Source organism: Sceloporus occidentalis, unplaced genomic scaffold, assembly GCF_023333645.1.
Source record: "Sceloporus occidentalis isolate IW3139 unplaced genomic scaffold, rSceOcc1.0.p SCAF_10, whole genome shotgun sequence".
NCBI lineage: Eukaryota > Metazoa > Chordata > Lepidosauria > Squamata > Phrynosomatidae > Sceloporus > Sceloporus occidentalis.
The window spans coordinates 19,624,574-19,636,698 of NW_028316990.1; the positions used below are offsets into that span (position 1 = coordinate 19,624,574).

The 12,125-nt window shown below is 42.2% G+C and overlaps 1 protein-coding gene across 3 annotated transcripts in view; it reads right to left on the minus strand.

The window, feature by feature from the left end:
• PHAF1 (phagophore assembly factor 1) overlaps nt 1–12,125 on the minus strand; it is a 46,677-nt gene that overhangs the window by 15,744 nt on the left and 18,808 nt on the right. For all 3 annotated transcript variants that reach the window (XM_089540917.1, XM_089540919.1, XM_089540918.1), the window contains 2 exons: nt 5,381–5,463; nt 1,729–1,812 (listed from right to left, as the gene is read on the minus strand). In XM_089540917.1, coding sequence (XP_089397043.1) covers nt 1,729–1,812; nt 5,381–5,463 — 167 coding nt within the window. The remainder of the gene's footprint in view (nt 1–1,728; nt 1,813–5,380; nt 5,464–12,125) is intronic.

Consider the following 12,125-nt stretch of genomic DNA (forward strand, 5'->3'; position numbering starts at 1 on the left):
GTTGGTTACCAGGTATGTTCTCAGAGCAGAAACTCCTCCATATAGTTGCTGTTGGCATATGCTCAGAAGCAGTCTTAAATCAGCACTAATAACCCCCAGAAGTACATTTCGAGCTACACATGATGGATCTGCCTAAGAAATCAGTTGTGAAAGTTTAATAGCATACTATTGATTTGTGCACAATTGACCATTCACCAAAAGCACTTTGCAGGCTGCTAAAAAAGCAGAGTTATGAATATTAAGAGAAAAAGGCTCAGACAAAAAGAGAAGAGGACTAAGCAAAATAATGTATAAGCAATACCAAAATAAAAAAGACTATCAAGGAAAACATATTTCTTCACCATCGAAAACGGTTAAAGATTTATTATGGTTCTTAAACAATCAAAATTATCTGGTGTTTTCTGTGACTACAATTTGGTTTAGACTTTTGGGGAAAGAGGAAAAGCTGTGGTGTTCAAATTAATACTTCTCATGCAAGAAAAAAATAAAACCAGGTAATCCTAATAATCTAGATAAGGGGCTGCAGGAAGGAAAGAGGCAAAGATCTGAGATGAAGGCTGAGGATGGGTTCGGGGACAGACACCACAAGAGTGGACTTCAGATGAACAGGACAAGAGGGAAGGAAAAGGGTATTGGACCTGACCTAATGTGCAATGGAAAAGGTGGAATGGAGAGAGGAAGGAATAAAGAGAGAAAGGAAATAAAGACAAGTTAAAGGACGAGAAGGGAAATCTGAATTAGCAACTGTCCATTTACACAGTAACCGTGTGTACAAAGACATGGGTGACATTTTGGTAGAAAACTGATCATATTCTCTACAGCATGAAGTCTCAGTCTTTGCTCTTCCAGATGATTTGAAGTTTAGCTCCTAGAATCCCTGACTGCTATGTGAAGCTAGCAGGGGCTTCTAGAAACTGAAATTAATGAGGAACCAAAGCTTGAGTACCACTGGCCTACAGCTACTTAAAACTCTGGTTGCAAGGCTGTATCTGAAACCTTGGCTGAGATCCTGTCTCAGGAGATGTTCTTGTCTCACATAGGTGCATCTTGTTGGCTATGTCTTGCCACTATTCCCTGAACCCACCTTGCAAGCAGTATAGCCTACCCAACACAGCCATTTGTGTGTTGTTAGCGAGTGGAGAGATTGGTGGGGATGTACCTGGATATTTTCCCATTACTGGACCCACTAGGACAGGCATCTGTCGGGATCTCCAGGGTCCCTGGAGGTCTTTGGACGAGAATGTATTTGTACAGTATCCAGCTATAGGAAAATAGCTGGATTCCATCCCTGCTGGCCCACCCACTCTCCAACATGAGATTGTTGGAGGAGGAGAACTACACAGTTTACAAGCTGGGGTTTTGGGAGAAAGAATTCTTGTAATAACCAAAAATAAATGACACCAGCCCTTGTATACTCGAAATTTGTATTCTGATCCCTAAATACTCACCTTCATTCCCATTTGTTAGCCATGGACACATCCTGTAAAGAATACCTAAACACAACTACCTTATCAAAGCAATGGAATCTTCTCATACTGGCCTCATCACAACCCAGAAAACGAAACTCATTGCATATAAGCAGTCACACACAACAACTAACAGAAGGAGTAACTATGCTGTACAGAGCACTGTTGCTATTCTTGTTGTATTCAACCTCAGCAGCAAAAATGTGCACATTTCAGCCTTATACAAAAGGAGCAGAAATGCGTTTTCAGTTTAATCATTTACCTTGAGTCTTTGATTGAAAGCATCAAACAGCAGTTTGATTCCGTCCTGAGTCAGGTTAAGGATGAGGTCATGGCTAAGAGGAGACTGGAAAACAAAAGGAGAAGTTAAGTTTCCAAATGGGAGAGGCAATGTTTGGGAAGGCAGATTTTCTCTGTGACAGAAAGCCAGGCAAAAGAACCTTGAGACTGGATTCTCCCAACTGGCATAAGGAATGGTTGTTTGCTCCATGAACAACTGCTGCCAGAAAATTGACAGAATAAAGGCTGTAGTTGCCAAATCCTCTCCATTTACCCATTTAAATGGCATTTCAATGGCTGTGGGCAAGATTTACACGGCAGCTCATTGCTTTCACAAAAGGAAAAAAAAGAAGAGGCAAACCTGGCACTTCTAGCTTAGGTTGAACAACTGAATCACATCACAAAGGAGAGGATTTTCTCACACTGTCAGCAGAAAACAAAATCATGCTTTGATGGGGAAAAAGAGGCCTGAGAATTACTCCCCCTGAACCACTACTTCATTATAGCAGAGAAGAATGCTAAACATTGGACCCTTATCTTGAGGTTTAGAAATGAAGTCAAAGTTTTGGCCTGAAACCAACTGCTGGTCCCAACTACAGAAGAGTCACTGAACCAGTTGCTGAAAAGTTATATAAATGACAGCGATCAACAGGTCTACTTTAGTTAAGACCAGCAACTGGATCTAGGCCTTCAGTTGCAGAAAAATATTTCAGAACTGTCTGTGGTTTTTTAGGTGCTGATACAACAAAGCTGCAACCAATAGCATTTCAGCCACTTGTACTCTGTATACCAAGCGTCACGCTCCGTTGGGCAGTCGAGGGCAAGTTCTGGACCCAAAATTACAGATTTCGATATGACTTGTGAATAAATCAAGGGTCATTCCATACAGAGGGGAAAGTACGAAAGCCACAGATGCTATTGTGGCTAAGGTGAAGGCTTGAAGTTTAGTTTTCATAACAATATCCAGCTGGGTGCACCCAAGTCTTTTCAGCATCCCTTTGAGCTGCTATGTGTATGATTTCATATTATTAGTAGTTACTATTATTAAAGCAGGTCCCTGGACCAAAGCCTCTACGTCATTTTTTCTTGTCCCATAAAAAAGGCACCAATAATAACATTTTTGGCTTAAGTCCAGTTGTGTTATCAGCCACAGTGCTACTCGTAGTTGTCCTCTGCTCCATCTCAGTAGCTCACTGGGTGCCATCTGACCCGGGAATTTCATCTGGCACTATCTCTTGCTTCATTTTGAATTGCCTCATTGTAAGGTTTTTGTGGTTAAAAATCTTCCAAAAGGAGGTTTACCACGCCTCCTTCTGTGCCGTACTGACAAGTGTTAGCTATGGTACCTCTGCCATTGTCTCTGAGATATTATCTGCAAGTGTCACACACACACCAGCACTCACACATTTGTGCTGCTGCTTAGTAACTGTTAGGCACATTTAGTCTGGCTCCTCAGCAAAAGCTTGTTTGACATGAGAAACCACTATCGTCAACATAGCCTCTTGCGTCACAGGCAAACGCAATCCCACCACTGAAGAAAGGTAGCATTCTCTATTGTGGTCTACACTGCATAATTTTGCACAAACCAAGCCCCATAGCAGAGGGGCTAAGGAACCCTGATGGGCATCAGCACTCCCTAACCAGTGCCCCCATATTAGAAGTCGTTCTCCCCGTTGGACAAACAGTCTCCACACAAGAGGATTAGAGGACACAAATCTGACATTAGAAATGGTGATAAGTAAAAACCAGTTGCAGAACATTTCAACCTTCCTGGACACACAGTGAGGGAATTTACAGGTTGCAGTCCTTGAACATGGAAATTACAAAGGAAGGCTACAAAAAGAAACAACTGAATTAATTTATATTCACAAATTACAATCCATTAGCAGAAGTAGGAACAAAGACAATGGCTCCACGACACACTACATACATTAATATAAGTGTCCTCACTACTTCACAGAGAGTTTTGAACCCAGGGAAACTGACTTTCGATAAACTGATGTATTGCTTTCACATGTCAACACTAACTGACCACTGTGAAAATCGGAAAGACCTGTATCGCCTTATGCAGCCCTTTAAAAACTTAGGGCAAGGGTCATGTTTTGCATCTTTCTGGATCCTATTATATTCTGACCCACTCCCACAACTGTATGAATACACTTTGTACCTGAGGCCTTAATACTACTCAATACTGCATCTGAAGAAGTGAATTTAAATCCACAAAAACTTATGCAAAACTGGTCCTAAAGGTGCAGCCATATTTTCCCTCCTCCTTCCTTCCACCTTTTTATGCTGCAAGAGACTTAACACGGCTATTTCTTTGAAAAGTTCCCCCAAAGCAGCAAGACTAGTCGACAAGAATCTGGACATAGCTAGCCACAATGTCAGGAAAATATTATCAAGCAGCAGGCTTTGGTACCATATCATTAGCCCAATGACTCAAGCCTTGTTAGAGAGTTTTCTGCACAGAATGTTTATGTACGGCTGCCAGAGCAAAAAGGAGAGCAGAAGCGCTTTGAAGTAACACTTGATCATTACTGCTGCCTACAGCTTACTTTGCTCTTCAGCAAATCTTCTAATCAGGCAAGAATAGCTTCAAAAGGGCATACATCGAAGGAATCAAAACAGAGCTTCAAGTCTGTCCCGCTCCCAACAGCTCCAAGCTTAGAGCTGTAAGAAGAAGTGGAAAGTTCCTTTCCAAACCTGTGCTGCATTTCAACAAAAAGGAAGCAAGAAAGGAAAGGCTAAGCAAGGTGGCAATATGCAGATATTTGACAGACACAGGTGCTTAGCTTTAATTCAGGGCTCAGCTAAAGCAGAGCAGCCTCAATCAGGGCCATGTTTATCATTGCTAATGGGCAAGCAGTAGGAATATACATGAATTATGCACAAGATTTTGAGCTTGCGTGATTTTTAATGATAAATATGAAATAGTATTAATGAATTTGACAGACGTATTTATCCCTCATTTCAAGCAATCATTTAAATTGGTACAGGTTGAGTATTCTCTATCCAAAATGCTTGGGACCAGGTATGTATAAGAGGGTATACAAAGTGTAACTGAATTTAATGTTTAGGCTTGGATCCCATCTCTAGGCTATCTCATTATGTGTGTGTGTGTGTGCAAATATTCCAAAATCTGAAAAAAGTCTGAAATCCAAAACCTTTCTGGTCTCAAGCATTTCAGTTAGAGCAGACTCAACCTGTACCAAAAAGATCCTGAAATAGGTTTTCAATGGTCCAATTAATAGAACAGAATGAATATGTTTAATTCTTTCCATTACAAAGCTTCTTTCCCACTTCTCATCATTTCCCTCAGCTCCCAAGTTCATCTTTTGTGAAAAGCTAAATACTGGAACGGTCCCTTAAAACTGCAAGCAAATATAGTATCAGGTCACACAGCAAACCTTTAGACCAAAAACAAATATTGCTAATTACCATATAAATATATACAGAAAGTGGAATGTAATTTTTAGAAAGCCACATGTTCCAGGATGTGGGAGCTGTGAAGCATGGCTGGGTGTCATGGGACCAGAGAATGCAAACAATGGCATTGCACAATATTGACAGATCCTTCCATTCCTCGTAGGCTATTTATTACACCAAGCAAATTGAAGCAAAGTAACTGGACATACCTGCTCACTGTAGAGAACCTGCACATTTTTGATGATACGACAGTGTTTCTGAAGAATTGCTACAGCCTGAGCCAATGGCATTCCTGCAAAAAGAAAATGTCAAGACTTATAGATGTTGCTTCTGCTTAGCCATGCTGGCAGAAACCTGTTTGCTCAGCAGGGTCAACATGTGGCAATATTGGCTCACTGGCCAAGAACAAGATGAACAACAAACATGTTTCCATCCCGTGACGAAATTTCTCATCCAATTAGAAGGAACTTGCGTTTCCAAAAAGGAAAGGCTGTGCTTAGCTACCAAATCAGACCATTTTCTGGAGATGACACACAGAAGATGATAAACAGATGATCCACATTAATAGCCTGGTTTTTAAAAATGCAATAAAACTCACACACTCCTGTTTTATATATCTAACCTGGACTCCTCTTTGCGTGCTGTGTTTTTAAGTGTGCATTTAAAATTTGGAAGTGTGTAAAATTACTGTTCAATAGGCCAATATGTATCTTTACAAATGCCAGACATGAACCAATAGTTTTAGTTTTTGAGTGGCTGGGGCAAGGAAGGTAAATTATTATCCAGAAGTAGTATTAGCTTATCCCGAAACAGCTGCACCACTGTGTAGCCTATCAGTATTCACCTCAACATCTCTTGTTTATCATGCATCAGGTATGCTCAAGTGACTGTGTAATAAGCACAGGAAGGGAACATGCTTTTCTAATCCGTACTGTTCAAATCATTTAACAGGCAGAGCGATGGAGAAGTGGGCTTGGCCTGAGAGCGAACCGAACAGGAGGAAACCTACTGGTAAAGACACAAGTCACTCAAATATTATTACCATTTTTCACTAGCAAAATTATTTTGTGGGCTGTCATTTTACAAATAAAGAGCACTTGCAAATTATTGCCTAAACCCATGACATGGTCAGGAGATGCTATTAACTTCAAAAAGTGCTGTCCAAATAATCAGAAGGTATTTTAAGGGGGCCTAGAAGTAAAATACTAGAATATCCCCTCACATCAGCCTCCTCCCAAAATGATGCATAACAGATGTGCTGGGCTACAATTGCCATAATCTCCAGCCATGGTGGGGCCTGTAGTCTAATCCAACTGGTAGCCAGCCTTTTTATGGGCAGGCTTTCTTATGTACTAAGATCATTCAGACTGTCCCAACACAAGTATAGTCCAATCCCATATACAAAAGCCATACATACAGAGACAACTTTGGATGGTACAGGTAGTTTTCAAAACAGTGCAGAAGCTGATTCTGGCACCATCAAATCATCCTGATCTGGAATTAGGTGACTTTACAGGTTAGATATTAAACTTGCATAGTAAGCTTGCAGGAAACAAGTACGCAAGCCTCAAGGAACAAGAGACAAAAAGATGGATTGGCAAACTTTTAAGTAATCACACACACACACACACCTCCATGTTAACCAAACCACATAGTTTAGAGACACCTCTTTCCTAATATTGCTAAATTATTCTATTAGCAAGTCAGTGGTTTTCCAGGAAGCATCCTGGTTTCTCAACTAGACGTTTCAACATTTCTGGATGGAAGAGCAGCTTGTACAAAAACAGCTTCTCTTTAGCAAGCAGCAAGATCTCTTCTACTGATGCAACCTCCAGCCTAAAGCAAACGTCAATTAGCAGAGACAATAGAACTTGTGTGCTGGACAGAGAGGGCTTCCAGTAAAGTGTGAGCCTTTCAGCCATCCAGACTAGAAATGGCTTTGTTTTTCAGACTGATTTGAAGGCAGGGATTCACAGCCTATAGGTGTTCCCATCTCTCCCCCAACCACATAGTGACAAGGTTGGAACCAGGCTTTCTTTATAGATGTAGACAGAAAAACGGATTCCTAATCTCTTGTCTGACTCAACTCAGCCTAAGGTTAATGCACTAACCTTGCATAGCTGTTCCTCGGCTAGTGTGTCCCTCTGTATTTCATTTACGCTCTTCAAGAAGCCAGTGGAGCTTCAAAAGCTTGCAATATGTATTTTGTGCATTCTGACTGGCCTAAAAAAGGTACTGCTGCAATCCAATATCATCTGGAGGACCACAGTTCCCTACCTCTTTACTAAAGCCTTGTGGCATACAGGCAGTTTCCCATGCATTCAGACTCCAGTCCTCTTAGTTTCAGAAAACAAACTCAATGTGCTTTCCATGATTTATTTTTCTCTCTCTCAGAGGGGACTGGCAATTTTTCTATTCCCTCCCCCTTGCCTTTGCATTTCCAATTCAGACACAATTCAAGTTATGACACAGTTGCACAACAACTTAGTACCACAACTAGTGATGTGTCAGTGATTTCAGGGAAATTCATACTAATGGATGAGTTCCAGCGGTGCTTGCTACTTGGGGATTCCCAAAGGAGATTCCTTGCCAGCATTCAGAGTGCCACAGAACATGCTCTTTCCAGAGTTATTTATCATCACCACTGTGCTAAAATATTGAGATGGGCAGCAATGTTCCTGCTTTCTTGCTCTGTTATATAGTAAAAAAAAGGAGACAAAATTCTGTTCAAAAGACAGATGTTGCACATTGCAACTAATTTATGGAAGAACTGAAAGGGTCTGTCATTGCTGGCACTAACTTTATGAAATACCCCCCACCCCTGGAAACAAAGAACACAAAAATTACAATTTGGCCTCCTCCAATGTGGTGCCAACCAAATGGGTTGGAATCCAACTCTCACCAGCTTCAGGTGGCACAATAATTTCAGGCGGATGGGAACTGAAGTCCAACACATCTGGCAAGCAAGAGGAAATATACATCTCTAGAAGTTCACCAGAGCCCTAGCTCATGAATCAGAGTTGGGAGAGACCCCCATGGGCCACCCAGTCCAACCTCATTTTGCCATGCAGGAATACACCGTCAAAGCATCCGCAACAGATGGCCATCCAGCCTCTGTTTAAAAACCTCCAAAGAAGGAGACACCACCACACTCCAAGGTAGCGCCTTCCACTATCGAAAAGTTCCTCCTAAGGTTTAGGTGGAATCTCTTTTCCTGTAGCTTGAATCCACTGCTTTAAGCAGAACATGGATAGTCCAAGAGGCAAAGCGAGAGATGGCACCCCTTCCTCTCTCCATATTCAGAGGTCAGATGGATTTTGAATTTTCCTTCAAAACTGATCACGGAATTATATCTTTCACCACTAGTCCAAGGCTTCAAATTAGTTTAGATGACTCTGGACAGACTGAGCTGCATGTACAACTCTGTCCTCAAATAAGGCTTTCACTGCTGCCCCACAGCATTGGCGCCTGAGGCACTGCTCAGCAGTGGTGCAACCCTAAAGCAATACAAGACTTCTTTGTCTGAGCAGACTCTGCATAACTAGGGTTATGCAGATAAAGAAGATTTTAAAGATTTAATAGTCATTTTTGCTGATGTTTATTAATACATAAGTACCTGCTTTGAGCCTCCAGCACAGAACAGGAACCCATGTCCAACTAAGTAAAACATGTCAACATATACTGGATTTTGCATGCTTGACGGAAGGTGTTGCAGTATAGATAGCTAGATCAGCACTTTGCAAACTGAAGGCTATACTGGTATCAGACACCTGGGACTCAACAGAGTTATTAACACTATTTTCAAACCGGTTCCTCATATAGACCTTATAAACATAGGGTCAAGATGATTTTATATATAATATCTCTAAATAATTTTGTGCCTGAAAAAAAGTTTGTGTACACAGAACCATTGGAAAGCAAAGATGTTGCTATCCCAGCCACCCATGTGGACAATTGTGGATCTTGGACTATGAGCTAATCCACACTGCAGAAATAAAACAATTTGACACCACTGTTATAGCTCTATCCCCTGGATTTGTAGTTTGGTATTTAGCCTGGTCAGTCAGAGAGCTTTGGTGCCTCGCCAAACTCCAAAACCCAGGATCCTGTAGGATAAAGTCATGACAGTTAAAGTGGTACCAGACTGCTTTATTTCTGCAATGTGGATACAGCCTATATCACCTTTAGGAATTCTGGATAAAGGATACTCAACCTGTACCATCAGACTGCAGGACATTTTAGCTGTAGCTGGTAACTCTACAAATGTAGACACTTTTATAAAGGCCCTTCCAAATTGGGTCTAAGTCAGTATTACACATACTGGCATGCCAGACTAGAAAATGACCCTGACTAAATTTCACAGAGCTCCACAAGTCAGCACAGGGATAATCTGTACAAAGGACAGTTCAGAATTGGGCCTAAGAAGTGTGAGGTGCATAACAGATGTGGTTCATGCAGCAGTTGCATGTATTAAGAATTATGGATCAGCAGGGAACAGCAAGGTACCTGCAGATAGCCCAACAGGAGAGTAGAAATGCAATCACAGCAGTTACTAAGAAATGGAAAGACTCCTCTTTTCTCCAACTTGAACTCCCTGATTTGCTAATATCTCAGTTGCACTGCTGCCTGTTATAGCAAACAGTGGCCTGACTCTTAAACACATGCAGGCTTTTTTCTTCATGTAAATCATAGCAACAAACCTTGTGTACACCAGCTCTTTCCTCTTGCACAATGTAATGGAAAGCTTCCTGGCCACCTTAAACCACAGTTTCCCATTATATCCAAAGAAAGAAACTGTGGTTAATATCCAACAGGAAACTGTGGTATAACAAAATCCAGACAGTTTTTAGTTTTTCATGTGCAAGACAAGGGAGGAATGTAGGTTAGGTCTGGGCACTGTCCTCCGAGCCATGTATTATGTGCAGTCTGTCCAGCTCTGAACTGGGAGTAAACCATAACTAATTATTCCCTGATCCAGAAATACTCTTATTGAGCATAGATAGGTTTCCCGATTTGTAAAAAATTAAGATCTCTAGGGAAGAACAAATTCTCTCTGGTAACCTAGTTTAGACATGCATCACCTATGTGCTAGCATAGGTTGACTCCATTTTTTACAAATGGGGATACATATCTACCTACCTACCTATCTACACACACACACATATTTACCTATGAGCATAGCAACATGGAAGCACCCGTTTGCAAGCCTGAGTAACCCCTTTTCTATAAGGTTTTTAATTCCCAGCATCACACCTCTTACTAAGGTAACAAGAGAAGGAGAAACTTAACACAGGCCTGTTACAAACGGGCCTTAAAGTACGCGATGAGCGCGTACTAGGGTTAGAAAGGGGCATCCTTTCCGGACGCCCCTAACCCTAGTATGCGCTCTGCGCGTAGAAAATGGCAGTGGCCATTCCACATGGCTGCCGCCATCACTACGTCACGACCGCGCCACCTCCAAACGAGGCGGCGCGGTTGTGACGTATTGGGGCCGCCCCAGGGCGCCTAGTGCGCCCTTTCCAAGGCCCCGGAAGGAGCTCCGTTTCGGAGCTCCTTCCTGGCTTTGCATCACTGGGCACAGCCTTCAGATGGCTGCGCCCAAGGACACCACTTTCCAGGCGGCAGGGAAGCGGCGTTTTGCCGCTTCCCCGCGACCTGGAAAGCGGCAGATCGGGGCCTCAGCAGCTGCCGCTCTGGCTGCTGAGGCCCCAATCCGGCAGGGAAACAGGCGGGTGCAGGCCGCCACTTTTCGGCGGTCTGTAACCCGCCACAGAGATCTCTGGTATTTCATGTGAGCTAATGATATTAAGCCAATTCTATTATGCAACACCATAATGCTTTTTAAAAAATGTCATTGATGCTACCACCAAGTAATGCAAACAGCAAATGGCTGGCCGTGATCCAATGCAATATGAAAATCTAGTAGGACAGATCTGCTACATACTCAAGACAAGACTAGAATAAGAACTGAATCTTCAGCTAGCTTCAGATTGTTCTGTTGGTCTGTATTTGCTCCTGCGTTTCTTCCAAGAAGCTCATAGTGTTACACAGAGGTGTATTCTGTTTATCCTTACAACAACCTTGTGAAGTGGCACTGGCCAAATAACACTGACCAGTCCAGGATAACCCAGCATGGGACTGAATAAAGACAACCTGTCTGTCCCAGGTATGTGTGTAAAGGGTTTGTGCATTCAGCCTGAAAGTCATACTTTGCTCACCCCTACTCTAACCATTATGTTCCACTTTTTCTTTCTCTGGCCATGTGGTCTTTGACAACCAATCCAAAACAGTTTTCTGAGTTTCTATCTGTAAAGATCTCCAAGGCAACTTGAAGAGTATCATGAAATGGCAGGAATGAATCAGCTTCCTTCCCACTGAGGGCTCCTCCCAACACAACCAATATCTCTCAAATCACTTCAGAGGCCTTTTCTGTTTATTCTCCTAAAAAAGAATAGCTGCATCAACTCCCAGCCTTCGCTCAAGTACCTAAGGTGGACTCAATGCTTGTCTGGAAAAATACTCAATAGCTTTCAGAAACTCTGCTTCCAACAGGGCAAATGCCAGTTGTTCTGAGCCATCGCCATGTGATTTTGGATGGGTGTTGCTAAACATGCTAGAATTACAAGAGGAGGAAGTGCCAAAGCAAAGCATAAACAAAACATGACCCTGTTTAAGGGCACCTGGAGAAAAATCTACACCCAACAAGTTTTGCAAAATTAAAAGTACGTAATTCTGGGTGACACACTTCCAAAATCTATTATGCGTGAAGCCTTCTTTAAAACACTTCCAAAACTTCTTAAAACTTGCACACAGTAAGTTTGCACACCAAAGGGACGGACAGTTATGCTAAATCTCTTCCTGAAGTGCTAACTCACTACGTGCAGATAGGGTTTTATACAGGGGAGGACAAACTTCTAGTCTCACTCCTGCCATCTTCCACTTCGTTCTGTACAG